Source organism: Apostichopus japonicus, chromosome 15 (assembly GCF_037975245.1).
Source record: "Apostichopus japonicus isolate 1M-3 chromosome 15, ASM3797524v1, whole genome shotgun sequence".
NCBI classification, from domain to species: domain Eukaryota; kingdom Metazoa; phylum Echinodermata; class Holothuroidea; order Aspidochirotida; family Stichopodidae; genus Apostichopus; species Apostichopus japonicus.
Window position 1 is genome coordinate 2848800 of NC_092575.1, and position 15565 is coordinate 2864364.

Sequence of the window (15565 nt, forward strand, 5' to 3'; positions counted from 1 at the left end):
TACCTACAGCTACTGTCAATACCCACAACACAGTGTACATAGCAGCGATGGACATCTCAGGTCTAGATAATAGATAACAAGGTATCACGTTTCATTACTGTCTGCATTTTGTAGCGACAAGAAGAAAACTTAACTTTTTCGGCACGCTGTTTGGGGCGGGTCTTCAATGCCTTTAATACAAATATGCTACCTAACACACTCCTATAAGACACTGCATGATAAAGAAAATAAGAAGCTGCTGCAAATCCTGCAGTACATATTGTGTGAACTGTAGAAACACAACCAATTTTGTCCCACAAAGCCTGGCTGTAGGGTGCTGCAACACCTCCCCCCCCCCCCCGGGTGTCCTGTATTTGACATGGTGCCCTAAGTGAATACAATTTTCATCTTTCTTTATTTATCTCTTTTTTCCTTCTCCTTTTTTTCATTAACAGGAGATACGAAGAAAGCAAGAAATGTTGAGTAAGATGCAGCCAGAATCTGTGAGTATAAATTGTTTCAAATGATGATGCATTTATAATTAATAATAAATAAGTTAAGATGCTCCAAAAAAGTGGATAGATTTAGTGCTTTCCATTCCAAACAGCAGGTATACCACAGGATCATTGAGAGGTTACAAGTGATTAGTAAATACGATATTAAACAATATTCACTGTAAACACTAGGTTTCTGTTTACTTGTATTCCTAGCCTAATAGACTCATTAACTTTAATGACCGTAAGGAACGATTGTTAAAGCTTTCTCAAGCAACATTTATTTATATTTATATATATTTTTTTCCCCTTACTGCTTAAAATATTCAGTCTAGGAGAGATAAGAAACACAAAAAGAGACGTTCTCCAAGTCCATCACCGCCATCTTCCCCAGAACCACCGAGGAGGTCATCAAAGGTCAGGAAACATGTGAAGAGCGCTCCAGCCAAGGTGAGTACCCTATGGTCCCTATTGAGTACCATGAGCAGATGGGGGATAGTGGGAGGTGGGTGCCTGTGAGAAGACTTTAATAGGGGAACTGTTTGTTTTTGTATCTTCAAGTAGTCTCTGACAGCTTTTGAATATGATATATTTTTTTTGTGGTATTCTTGGCTATGGTTCAGAATGTTGTCATGGTGACAAGGATAAACAAGGTACCATCAGGATTGCTCCCCCTTCCGTATCAGCATGAGTTCATTTTTCAAAGTTTCATTTCCACTGATGAATGAACAAAAATGAATGAAAAATGATCAAAACAACTGCAAATTTGGATCTCTGGGTCAGTCCTGGCTGAAGCTATAGAGAAACTAGACTGATCTATAAAAGATTATAAAATAAATTTTATAAAAGCTTATAAAATAAAGTTTGAAGGAGACAATTTTTAAGGTTATAGGTAGATCGATTCTGTCATGTAGTGGCAAACTTCAGTATGAATTTTTCCCACTGAGGAATTATATGGAAATTGTTCCGCAGTCTAAAACAAATTGCACAATGGTTGTCTATGATTCTCTGTTGATAGGTTCAGAGGTCACCTCCACCAAAACCTATTGCAAAGACAAAACCAGTCGGAAAGGCCAAACCAGTGGTGAAAGCTGTAAGTAAAAAGATTTATTTCTTGAATTGTTTTTTGGGGGGGAGGGGGGGGGGAGTAAAACTCTGAGAATATTTGTTAGAAGTAAGATTTAGTAAAGAAATGATAGATTGATAGGGAGGGAGGGATAGAGGGTGAAACCACCCTCCCTTTACACACACTTAAACTTAAAAGTAGTTATCAGCACAATCATTTATGTATACCTAATTAAAGATCTAATCTATAGCCTCCAATAGGCCTCAGAATGCAGCAATTGACATCAGAATTTTTTCTGGAGGACTACCCCCCCCCCCCCCCCCCAATACTACCTTCATGACCCCAAAGTATGAAAGTTGGTGAAAGTATGAAAATTGACTGATTCTGTTTTGTCAAGTCTGTAGTTGCTCAAGTTGGACATTTGAAGGAGAAGGCCAAGATAGTGCTGACCATCACATTCATCGAATTTGTGGTTGGGCGGAGGGAGGGTTGGAAACAACATACTGTATTCTTAATTTCTTGTTTTGTTTTGATATAATTTCTGTACTTAACTAATCGCTGGTCCCTAACTGCTGTGGAGATCAAGACTCATATGGTCTTGAATATATTGTAATCTTGTTAACTTTGGGTTCACCAACAGTCCAAGCCAGTGGGTAAAGCGTCTCCCGTCGTCCAGAAGGCTGTACCACCATCACCTGCTCCCAAGAGACCAGCTGCTCCATCGCCACCAATGAAGGTGAGAGAAACTCCTTTCATTCACCCCCCCTCCCCCCCCCCCCTTCTGCTCTGCCGATACAGGTTTAAAATGGATAGATGGTACAAGCAATAACCACATCTGCAAAGGTTTCTATCTTTGTTTCGGCGACAAATTATGCTAACAAAATTGCTGTAAAAACTGGTAATAGACATACAGAGGTATGAAAGTACAAAAGTTTGGATGGGTATGAGAATAATACTATCTTCACTCCTGTGAAGTTTGATTAGAAGCAATAGCAGCCTGGTTGTTTTCATAATGATGTAGCTTTCTTTGATGAATTTCTCAATTTTTGTGGAGAGCCATCGAACTCAGTATCACATATTGCCATACTGTGCATACTTGTGCAGTACAATATTATCAGTACTGGATAAATTTTGTTATCTTTACCATACACTTTGAATTTGTCTGCAGTATTGCATAGTATCAATCAGCCACAAGTCCATTTCCTTCTTTGAAACATTTGATCGGGGGGGTCCCGTTCCAGTAAGTGTTAATATCAGTATTCAAACTACCAAGTATGCAGCAGATATCCCATTTCAGTTCCTTCTAAGGCAAGGTTCCACAGCCCTTATCTGTCAGGGAAGTTGATAATATATTAAGGTGTCTCCATTATTAGAATGGTATACAAGGAGTAGCGTATTGTGTTTTCTTCTGGATTTTGTATTTGTTTTTTGGCCCTTTCCTTCTTTTACAGAGAGCTGCTGCTGTTCGAGCCACAGCCCAAGTATCGAAGGCTGCAAAGAAACAGAAATTGTCCGCTTCCATGGAAACCGAAGAAATCAGTGAGGTGAGTAATCACCATAACCTCCTGTCAGGTATTGTGGGGATTCTGCAGGCTCCGTGGGAGGAGGGGGGAAGGGGGAGGGGTGGAAATTGCAAGATAAACAAACAATAGTGGCACATGATATTTTGTGCTTTCAGTAGCTTAAATATCAAAATCACACTTTTGTGTACTGTCACAATAAGGAAAGAAATCATAACTGTTGATCGATGGTGAAGTGTGGAATATTTGGGTAAATTTTAAGACAGAATGTGAAAAGAGGGACCAGAGTCATATCAGTGAAAGGTAGGAGGGGAGGGGGAGGGGGTGGGGATAACCATATTTCCACTGCATTATGTTTGTCTGTGTATATACACACACATTCTGGTCTCACAATTCAGGCTAAATGCCATTGGCTGTCACTGTTTGCCAAAAGGACAAATGAAAATATAAAAAAGGCAGTGGCATTTTTCTGCTAATCTAGAGATGTTGCCGAATTGTATTCAAAGAAAATATGCCAGTGGGGTAAGTTTACTTTAGCAAGTAGATATTACTTTAGGCAGTGTCATTTTCTAGCAAAGTTTGTGAAATTTCTAGGCCTGAGGTTGGAACCTACCCACGGGGTGGGTCTGTTTCGCATTTATATTGGCCGCTTCTTCCGTGCCTCTTTTGACAGACGGAGACAGAGAAACCATTTGGAGAAGAGAAGAAGAAAAGGACAACTCTAGATGCCGAAAAAGATGTTGAACCAGAAGGGGCAGTGTCCAAAGATGTTGATTCCTCATTGGATGATAAAACCACTGCAGCAGAGGCGGGAGATTCGACCTCGGAGATGGAACAGTCCGACCAGCCGCCGGAAGTCGGCATTGATAGTAAGTGTCAACTTAGGGACAGCTGACCGGAAATTGTCGGTGTGAAATTATTGGTGACAGAAGGGGAAAAAAGAGCAACATGAAAAGATTTTGTCGAGGAAGAATACCATTAAAATTAACTTACTTAATTAATTTTGGTAGCATAGTAATTTGTGTAGGAGATGGTCTTGGTCTTCTCCTTCATCTTCTTTTCCTTCTTCTCCTCCTCCTCCTTCTCTTCCTCCTCATTCTTCTTTTTCTTCTTCTTTTGCTGCTTCTTGTTACAAACACTGCCAAATTCGATTTGATCCCTGTGAATTGATTTTAAGAAGGAAAATACTTAATGTATAATAGTTGTATAAGGTATAGTCTAATTTACCTTAAAAACTGTCTATCAATTCTTCTGAGCTTTCTCACTTACACATTGATATGCTGGTTGTGTCAGTAAAAAAAATTGAATAAGTGTTGAGGGAATTGATATTACTAACTCTGAGAAGATGTGGAGGGGGAGGGAAGGGGGGCTCAAATGGAGGTGTTTGTTGATAACTATTTGATCTCGTTTTGATGTTTCTTTGCAGTGTTTGGTGAAAAAGTGGAGGCTTACATCAACGGAAGGTGGAATCCGGGAGTAGTAGTCAAAGTGAAGAAGAAGACTATGTCTTCAGGAGAGAGGTGGAGGGTGAAATTTGACAGAAATAGACAAGACAGGTTTGATAAATGGTAAGCTTGTGTTGAGCTAGCAGACGGATATTGCATTGGCTTTGGATTATCACATTGTCATTGTGTTAACTTATATTGTCATATCAGCTTTCTATTGCCATTGTGTTGCATTACGTTGTCACATTGTCCTGTATTACACTGTCATACAGACCTTGTCTTGTCATTGTGTTGCATTACATTGTCACATTGTCCTGTATTACACTCTCATACAGACATTACCTTGTCTTTTCATTGTGTTGCATTGGATTGTTATATAGTCCTGTATTGCACTGTCATACAGACATTACCTTGTCTTGTCATTGTGTTGCATTGGATTGTCATATTGTCCTGTATGCACTGTCATACAGACATTACCTTGTCCTGTCATTGTGTTGCATTGGATTGTCATATTGTCCTGTATTGCACTGTCATGACATTACCTTGTCTTGTCATTGTGTTGCATTAAATTGTCATATTGTCCTGTATTGCAGTGTCATTACCTTGTCCTGTCATTGTGTTGCATTGGATTGTCATATTGTCCTGTATTGCACTGTCATACAGACATTACCTTGTCTTGTCATTGTGTTGCATTAAATTGTCATATTGTCCTGTATTACAGTGTCATTACCTTGTCCTGTCATTGTGTTGCATTGGATTGTCATATTGTCCTGTATTGCACTGTCATGCAGACATTACCTTGTCTTGTCATTGTGTTGCATTAAATTGTCATATTGTCCTGTATTGCAGTGTCATTACCTTGTCCTGTCATTGTGTTGCATTGGATTGTCATATTGTCCTGTATTGCACTGTCATACAGACATTACCTTGTCTTGTCATTGTGTTGCATTAAATTGTCATATTGTCCTGTATTGCAGTGTCATTACCTTGTCCTGTCATTGTGTTGCATTGGATTGTCATATTGTCCTGTATTGCACTGTCATGCAGACATTACCTTGTCTTGTCATTGTGTTGCATTAAATTGTCATATTGTCCTGTATTGCAGTGTCATTACCTTGTCCTGTCATTGTGTTGCATTGGATTGTCATATTGTCCTGTATTGCACTGTCATGCAGACATTACCTTGTCTTGTCATTGTGTTGCATTACATTGTCATATTGTCCTGTATTACACTGTCATGCATACATTTCATTATATTGTCTGTGTATTACATTACATTGTCAAATTTGTTTTAAATAACTTCAGATAACAACATTAAATGAAGAGAACCATTGATTTTGACCTAATGAAAATTATATATATCAGTACTTTTAGTTGATTGATCATCATTTTAATATGTCATTTGGCAAAATGAAAAATATTTATTTTGCATTTCTCAATATCAACAGGTACGACAACGATAGCAAAGAGCTTAGGTTACCACCTAAGGTGAGTCATTGCTAAATGATTTGATCATAGTAGCTCTTACGTTTTGTTTTATTAAAGCATCAGAATCAAATTATATATACGTTTTGTATTTGGTGACAAAGAACTCCAGCAATGGTTAGCAGTTGCATCACCTATGACGTGACCAGTTTTATTCAACAGACTGTTTTATCCATTGGTAGGAAAGCCTTACAATAATAACCACATTTGCATGACGTCTCCAACTTGATGTCATTAATATTCATCAAATTGCAAGAAATGGCTTTCATTTTGGTGTGCAAATGTTCATGGATATTAACATGTATTGCTTACCCAGACTATGAATATGATCGGGCACTGAAAACCACTAAACGTTTTATGGTTATTTTATGATGTACTTTAGGATCCAGAGGTGGAGGGTCTACCGATTGATATCTTAGAAGACGGTGTTCGAAAGATTAAAGCAACTAAAGAAGCATTGATACCGCAGGAGACATCAAACATTGATGCTCCATCCTCGGCATCCACTGATGGGGCATTAGCTTCTCTCCCGACGAATACCTCCGAGCCTAAGACCAACAAAGCCAAGCCTACAGAGAGTATCAAGCCCATGCAGAGGGAGACTCCGGCCACGATACCAACCAAAGATGGAGATGGTGAATCGAGCCTTGCGATCGACGAAGCACCGAAACAGGAGAACAAGGAGGAGGAGGAGGAGCAGAAGAAAGCAGAGACGGATCAATCGAAGGACAGCAAGGATGAGGAGAGATTGCGGGAGGAACAGAAGGAGATGAAAGCCAGGATAGAGGCATTAGAAAAGGAGAACAAGGATCTGCTGGAAGAGCAAGGAAGAAACAAGGAGACGTTGGAGAAGAGTAAGAAGGAGGATGAGAAAAAGAAGCTGACCTTAAACAGCCTCTGCGACGGATACAGGTAAGAGTTGGATACGGTAATGAAACAAATATAGATATATATATCATGTGGGGAAGATAAGTTTCTTATTTGTAGGACTTGCTGTACATATATTTGTATTACTGTATGTGTATTGCAGTCTATTGATACTAATACTACTGTTTTTGTCTTTTGTCGTTTATGACCTGTGTAAGCCGAATTTCCGATTGAGATCAATAAATTCAATTCAATCAATCAATTCAATGTATAGAGCTCATGTGATGATCTCGTCCGTCGTGGGCTTAGAAAAGGCACCGGAGGGGTAGAATTGGACAAAACTCACGAGCAAAGTGAAAGTATGCACCACTAATAATAACAAGTCTGTCTGGTACAAGTTACTATGACAACCTACATGAAACAACCAATCATGTGCAGCCAAAATTCTCTAGTGGTCTCTCCCTATATCCACACCAATAGCAAACTTTGGTCACCCTCTATTTCAATGGATCAAACCATCTAACTAATTCCTGTCTGCACCAGGTAATGCCTGCCCTGTAATCTCACAGTATGGATCTACCATTTTCCACAGGCTACACCATAGTCGTAATGCATGCGAGTTGTGTATAGCCTATAGTGTAGAGCAGGGGTGAGCAAACTTTTTGAATGAATGGGCCAGATATAAGGGGAGAAAAATTGACTGGGCCGCACCTAACCAACGACCTGCTGTTGATTTCAAACCTTTGATTCCGAGGACTTTCAAGCAATACTTAATCTGTATTCACAAAAACATAATGTCAACACAGTACAGTTGATAATTAATGGGGATAATAGGCCTACCTGAGAGCATCATTAGTGCCGATAAATTCTAAGCAGCAAGCTCGTTTTGTGTGATGATGTAAAATAGATAGATTTTTGTTCTTTTTCTTGAGACATCGCAAGGGCCGCAACAAAAAATTACTGACGGGCCGCAAGTGGCCCGCGGGCCGTAAATTGCCCACCCCTGGTGTAGAGGGTATATAAATGATACATAAAAAGCTACTTGCATTGAGAACTGCTAAAGGTGTCTCCAATTATCTCTACGGAAAGTTACCGTAAACAACTTACAGAAATACATTACTGAGCTCCTCTGTCTATTACAGATAAGAGTGGTTTGTCAAATTAAGTACAAAGAACAGACCTGTCAGGTGGCTAAAAACTTTAGCCACTGCATGAAAGGCAAATAAATAGGCAGCAGTGCTTTTAATTATTCTCTTTGAGTTCATAACACTACCTGTGTCTGATACATTTTCATGGTGTTAAACAGCTTTTCCACTACAACAAAAGACTTTGCAGCCTTTTAAACTGGAAGTTAAGTGTGGTTCTGATTCTTTTTATAGTCTCTGATGTGTTCAGACTCAATCTATTTCGAGAAAGAGAGGTGCTGAATAGATGTTCCACGACGGCATTACTGAGAGGGATAGAGAAGAAGGATAAGGCATGCATTGAGAGTTCACGGAATTTCTTGTTCCCTGCACACTATGAATATGTTTAAGGCATCGTAACTTCGTAACCACTTAACTTTTTTCATTTTCTCTTCAGGAAATGTCTGAGGTACTTCCTCCCTCCATCTTGGCATATGACCAAGACGCAAGTTGGGAAGTTAACCCCTGAAGAGCTAGTGACCTTTGACCTGAACGGAGTCTTTGAACATTACGAGAAAAATTTGAGAGAGGTGAGGGATTTTTTTTCCTTTTCATACTGTCTGTCATTTCTGTAGCACTTAAAAAAAAATTATCAAATCTATCAGAAAATGTTGTTTTTTGTTTATGTAAATAATCAGAGACTTGAAAGCTGGAATTCAGCACATCTGTTTTACCGGGTGAAGAGGCAGCTTTATTCTGGATTTAATCAAGTGACCTTATCATGTAGTGATGGCAACGGGAGCTGGGAAACCTTGACAAGCTCACAGTACATTTTGACTGGTACGCTGGTGCATGATGAAAGTATACCAGCATGGTGGTTGTATCGAGATTGCGTAGCACGCGTCAGTCCAATACTACCCACAAGTTCTCTCTTCAGTTTAAGGCTTTCTTCAGTGTGTACGTAATGCTATTGCCAGACTGTAATAATTCCTATACCAGTTAAGAAGTAGTAGTGCAACCACAGTAGTCATGTGCCGGCCTTTCAGTGTCGGCAGTTATGAGTTTACTTTGTCTATTGTGAACAGATAGCCTTTGTGTCCATATGCAAAGAGTTGCTATTCAGGGGTCAGAAACCAAATTCATATTGGTGCATTGAACTGTATGATAAACCTTTGTGCTCAAGAAGTCTCTGTGCAAACAGAACTGATGTTGTTTAGATTAATACCATGTCTTTGTGCAAAGTTACAATCATTTTTCATGGTTATGAACCGAGGGGTCGGGCACAGGATTGCCAAAAAATGATTGTATCTATTTTTATGCTGTCTGAGCAGTTGAGTGATACAGTGAACGATCAGGTTTGAAATTTGAATTCTCGTTTTGCTAGCTCGTCGGTGGTTATCATACCAGAGCGGAGAATAAAGAACAGGAGGCCAAAGAAATGGAAGAGAAACTGCACAACGTCAGACGGATGGTAGCCCAACTCCTGAGGACCATGACTGACACTCAGGTAATGTCAGGGAGATGCTATGTTGAAGGGTCGAGGAGTGGGGGGTAGGAGGGGGGAGGAGGGGGAGGAGGAGGAGGAGGCCAAGGAGATGGAAGAGAAACTGCACAATGTCAGACGGATGGTAGCTCAACTCCTAAGGACGATGACTGACACTCAGGTAATGTCAGGCAGATGCTATGTTGAAGGGTGGAGGAGGAGGGGTGGAGAAGGAAGGGGTTGGAGGAGGGGGGGTAGGAGGATGGGGAGGAGGAGGAGGCCAAGGAGATGGAAGAAAAACTGCACAATGTCAGACGGATGGTAGCCCAACTCCTGAGGACGATGACTGACACTCAGGTATTGTCAGGCAGATGCTATGTTGAAGGGTGGAGGAGGAGGGGTGGAGAAGGAAGGGGTTGGAGGAGGGGGGGAGGAGGAGGCCAAGGAGATGGAAGAGAAACTGCACAACGTTTCGTTTCGTTTATTCCAGTATAAATTGCATAAAATACAGTTCATAAATAGGAAAATGGTGAGTATAATAAATAAAATGTTATGTGCATTCATAAAATGTATAAAAGTTAGGAAACAGTAACCCAATTAGGGAATAAAAATTGTGGAAACTATACAAATTACATCAAATCAAGTCATTTAAAGTGTCATGTTGAATAAAAATAGATGCTCTGTAAAAAAACGAGTTTCTGAAAACTTGCACTCTATATGTTGGTGTCAATGCACGATTCCTGAGATTATAGCTAGTGTGTCGACACAGTGATTTCAGTTCTGCATGAAGCGGGTGATTTTCTTCTCTTTGAATATTCCTGCTTAGTCTGATAAATTCACGCCTAGCTCCACCATTGACCTGATCAAAAACGTCAGACGGATAGTAGCTCAACTCCTAAGGACGATGACTGACACTCAAATAATGTCGGGCAGATGCTATGTTGAAGGGTGGAGGAGGGGGGAGGAGGAGGGGTGGAGGAGGAGGGGGGAGGGGAACTGCATTTATGTCCTCTTTCCATCCATATTTGAGAGGTTGGCTACATCTATGGTACCCATTCTTAAACTTGAGAGAAAGAGTGGGCATGAGGAGGAGGGGGGGTGGGGAGAGTGAGGTAGGAGCATGACAGTGTACCTATATTGATATAGGAACCAGATGTGGATTGCAGTCATTGGATTAATCTGACAACCCTATCCCCAATAAGAGCCACCCCCCCCGGTCCTCCAGGCCTAACAAAATAGTCTGTGAAAGGCTTTCTAGTTTCAGGATTCCACGTCGTTGGAATTTATGGAAAGGTGAAAGTTTTAATTTTGTGTGGGAAGCCTTCAATTTGTCTTGTGTTCTTTCTTTCAGGACGATCTCTTGCCAGAGAACCAGGAAGGAGACGAAGTGGATGAAATTCTTGCCGTTTGTCTGAAAGAAGCGACCCAAAGCTCACAGTGAGACCAAAATTCCAGTTCATAAAACGGACAAGATGGGCATCTAAACCATATATAGGGAGCTCGCGGATCATGTCCTCTCCTTTCTCCCTGCATCATATTTTGGTCTTTTGGGTGGTTTTAAAGAATTTTTAAGAAATGTCTCATTTGCCTCATCAATAAGCAAGTTCGTACGCAACTATTTTTTCATGTTCTGATCAAATTGCGACGTTGTGTGTGTTACAGAAGTGTCACCGAGCCTTTGCACTGTCTCTGTTAGCCTAACTAGCTCTACGATGTAAATTGCATGCTACTTGTGTCCAGTTCTGATTTTGTTTTCTTAAAACTATCACTGTTGGACAAAGTGACTCATAACACGTCTGAGGCAGTTGCATGTGGAATGGCTCCCCTTCTCCTTCAGCAGTTGGGGGTAATCATACCATCCGTCTTGGATATTCCTAATTCGGTCGAAGAAGATTGGTCGGCGAAAATAAAAAAGGGAAGGCATTTTGTATTCTTATGACAGAAATTTGGCAACAACAAGTGAAGCCTCGACAAATGAGTTATTTCTAAATATTTTCTCATCTCATTGAAGTAAACCAGATGTAAGGTATAGACATCCTATATTAAACGCAGAAAAGAAAAAAAATGAAACCAGAAAACCGAACCGTTAATCCTGGCTCCACGAGAATAATAAATGGGTTAGTTGGGATTAAAATTGGATTAGTGCTATTAGGATTATATGCTGTTTCTAATGAGAGCAACAGGCAAATTAAAAAAATGATATAAAAAAGAAAAAAATCAGCAGGAGTAAACATTTGGGACTTTTGAAGAAAATTGGTGATAACAGGGTCAAAAGCTACATATCATTGTATGCAGATATATTCATTTCATAATTGACATAAAATTCCTTCTTTGAGTCAGAGATTAGTCGATTTTATGTGAATGTGGGAGCTATAGAGGTAAATGAGTCTAGGAGGTAACTTTTTTTAGTCTGCCAGATATTAAACTGTATTCCACAAAACTGCGCGATTTGGAATGTAAATTTAGAGGGGGTAAGATGGCCATAATTTATTCTTCACAACAAAATAGAGGAAGAAGAAAAAGCCTAGTTTAATGTAAATTAATTAAAATTTGATGGCTGCTTGGAGTTTCCTTTATGTATGAGGGTGTCTCTTGAAAGAAAAACGAGGTATATAACTGGACAGGTTTAGGAGTGAATGAAAGAAGGGAAGATATCAGGGGGAGGGGGCTAGGGGGTGAGACAAGGGTTGGAGGTAGAGGAATCGAGTAGGTGATGAGAGAAGAATTTTTATATCTGTTTATTTATTGGTGCTTTATATCCAATATGTCGCTAGAAACCACCATCTGATATCAGTGGGCATTATTTATTTTTCTTGTGTAAATATTGTTTTACTTTTTGCTCCAATTTCTTTCATGTGCATTTTTGTCCTCGTTAGAGCTAACGATGGAAACCATATTGTAGTGATGAGTCGTGCAACTCATGTTGTGGTATAAATTTGGAGGGGGGGTGTGTAGGGGTTGTAAGTTTGATTCGTGCGCGCAACATTTCCTCATTTCCACTTCCAGAAGGTAAAATTGAAATGAGCGTAATCTTTAGCATTTTGATCTTTCTTGCCTACAGCTCTCTGTACCTATCAGCCCTTCCCCCTTTATAATCCCCCCCCCAACCCCTAGTCCTTTCTACTCCCTCAAAGATTGTATGACCTGTATATACATGCTGCCAGATTTTGTGATGATGGGATACTTCTTATAAAGAAGCCGATGGAGGTTAAAGAAGGTAGTTTGAACTTAGTCTTGAAACAAGTTGGCTCTGCCTCAAAATATGATACAAATTTTTCCTTTAACTACGGAAGCGTTATCCTGCCGTACACTGACACACACACACACAAAATCGAAATTTCGAAAAGTTTTATCCTTATTTCCGAAACTTTTTATCTTTTATTTTTATTTTATTTATTTTTTCGTGTGGCACCAATACGCTTCCGTACTATACAGTTATCGCAATTTGAATTGTCCAAGTTACTTTGGAAGTGAAAAATTTATGACGTGTTGTCTACAATATTGAAACGTAAATACAGTGATTCAATCCTCGTGTGGTGCCAGTAAGCTTGTACTTACCGTTTACGTAAAATGACTTGCTGAATGCTACGAATCCTCACCAGTCTTTTCTAAAGAGGCTTACTTCTTCAGGAAGGGAGGATTTATCTTGATTCTTCCTTCTCCATTTTCTTTTTTGCCCCTTTCTATTTTTTTGTATCTTTGTATATGATGTACATACTACTCAAATACACTTTTATGTACATTTAAAGGATATTTCGTCTTTGTTTTGTTCTTGGGAGTTTCGCATAACATACTCCATATAATTTCCCCAATCGACTTAAAGGCATTGAAGACTCGCCCCAAACCGCGTGCGGCCATCTGAAAAAAATTAACTTTCTGTTGCTTGCAAGTGACGTTTTGTTCGTGTCGCTACAAAATGCAGACAGTAATGAAATGTGATACCTTGTTACCTTGTTATCTTTAGCTAGACCCTAGATGTTCATCGCTGTATCGTTTATACACTGCTGTGGGTATTGACCGCAGCTGTATATACGCACTGTACACTAGTGTCTAATTACCGACGGTAGCAAGCTGTGTGTGTATTTTCTGGGATCGATGGTTGTGTCTAACACTTCTGTTACACCTCATTCGAAACTAGGTCAGATTACCGGCATTAGACGTTTCTTTTTGCGCGAGTGTTTACACACTACATTTTCCAAGCAATGAGAGGTATCCAAAGCCCACCGCACACTATTCCACTGATCACGACCCCCGACTCAACTCGACTGTCGTTTTGGGGAAAATCGTGAGTAGTCGGGTAGTGTGCGTGTGTTTCATCATGATTTTGCGTCGGCTTTACTCGGTAAAATCCCGACTGGCAGTCGTACAGGATGTTCACGATTGAAACTACAGTTTTAAGATATAACAATCGCGTATTTATACATTTGTATGTGACCTTAACGAGCTCCTGTCGTTAACAGCAAACAGTCGGACTAGGACTAGTTAATAATAATAATAATAAATGAACTTATAAAGCGCTAAAATCTACGAAGTATTCAATAGCGCTGTACAACCCTAATAGAACGCCAACTTGAAAAAATGAGTCTTCAAACAAGACTTGAACTGACTGAGAGTGGGAGAACTCCGCACAGATATGGGCAGAGCTTGGGCCCGGCTGATGGAAAGGCACGGTCGCCATAGGTTTTCAGTTTAGTTCTGGGAACAGTGAGAGTGATTGTATTGCTAGAACGCAAGGTATAAAGAGTATTGACCTGGAAGGACAGATCTTCTTGACAAATAGGCGGGTGCCATTCCATGAATGCACTTATACACCAGGAGCAGTAGGCTACTTTGAACTTAATTCTGAATTCAACAGGCAACCAGTGCAAAGAATGGAGGATACTCAACGATGGTGTGTTGAAGTCATAGCAGTCTACAACAAGCCTGGCTGCGCTGTTCTGCAGACGTTTGCAGTCTCTGAATCAGATACCCTGGAATACCCTGGAGCAAACTATTGCAATAATCCAAATGGCTATGAATAAATGAATGAACCAAGGTGCTCATAGTTCTAGAAGACATATGTTTCCTAATCTTCTTTAGATTAAAAATATAATAGAAACCAGTCTTGCAAACTTTACTGATATGTTTATCCATTTTCATGTGTCTGTCGAAAATAACCCCGAGGTTGCGGACCTGATCACAAGAAGCAATGGAAGCACCACGAACTTTGATAGACTTATTGACGACCTTTGTGAGCTGGACTGGAGTGCCGAGAATAATGAACTCAGTTTTACTATCGTTCAGCTTCAATTTATGAGCAGCCATCCAATCCCTAATATCAGAGATACAATTTTGCATAAGATTGAAAGCATCGATTTCTGTGGTGTTATGCAGCGGTTTAAAGCTGTGAATCAACTGAGTATCATCAGCATAAGCAAAACCTGTGTCCAGATGTGTAGAAATGACTCGGAACTGAGATGCAGTGTACAGCGTGAAACACAGCGGACCTAGACACGAGCCTTGTGGAACTCCATGCTCGGCAGGGATTTCCTCGGAATATACACCATCTAGCGAGACAAACTGTGACCTGGTCCCAAGGTAATTGATGAACCAGTTGAGAGCAGTGTTCTTAATACCAAACTCATGTTCCAAAATGTTCACCAAAACAGAATGATCTACCGTATCAACGGCGGAACTGAGGTCTAGAAGTATCATAAGCACAACGTTTTGTTTATCAATAGACTGCATGATTTCTGAATGAATCTTGAGCAAGGCAGTCTCAGTGGAATAGTGCTGTCTATATGCGGACTGAAATGCAGGTAAAGGGCAATGACGATTACAATGTTGCAAAACTTGATTCGCTACAACTGTCTCCACAAGCTTGGAGATAAATTGGAGGTTACTCACCGGTCTGAGATTATTCAATTCCGGTGGGAGAGTAGGCTAGTAGCCTAGTTGTACTGAATGTGTCACAACTACATACTAAACATGAGTATCATTACGGATGCGGTCCGTATCATGGGCGCAGATCAGTCGGGTGTTACTAAAACGAATGACAATTGCGTTACACATAACGAATGACAATATGTTGTACACACTAAAAAAATGCGTTGACTAAAACGA

General features: G+C 40.1%; 1 protein-coding gene and 1 long non-coding RNA gene across 2 annotated transcripts in view; one reads left to right on the forward strand and one right to left on the reverse strand.

Annotated features, from left to right (window-relative positions):
* The window catches only part of LOC139980558 (ATPase MORC2A-like), a 32750-nt gene extending 19539 nt beyond the window's left edge, over nt 1-13211 (forward strand). Inside the window, exons 17-28 of the mRNA XM_071992284.1 lie at nt 435-482; nt 804-923; nt 1492-1566; nt 2180-2275; nt 2991-3083; nt 3733-3928; nt 4486-4627; nt 5953-5992; nt 6372-6901; nt 8438-8570; nt 9365-9487; nt 10815-13211. Coding sequence (XP_071848385.1) covers nt 435-482; nt 804-923; nt 1492-1566; nt 2180-2275; nt 2991-3083; nt 3733-3928; nt 4486-4627; nt 5953-5992; nt 6372-6901; nt 8438-8570; nt 9365-9487; nt 10815-10904 — 1686 coding nt within the window. The 3' untranslated portion in view covers nt 10905-13211. The remainder of the gene's footprint in view (nt 1-434; nt 483-803; nt 924-1491; nt 1567-2179; nt 2276-2990; nt 3084-3732; nt 3929-4485; nt 4628-5952; nt 5993-6371; nt 6902-8437; nt 8571-9364; nt 9488-10814) is intronic.
* Nucleotides 12201-15471, reverse strand: LOC139980572 (uncharacterized). Its single transcript, XR_011797594.1, has 2 exons — nt 14962-15471; nt 12201-14907 (listed from the first exon to the last, which is right to left on the reverse strand). It is a non-coding gene; the product is annotated as an uncharacterized lncRNA (long non-coding RNA).
* Between the last annotated feature and the right edge of the window lie 94 nt (nt 15472-15565).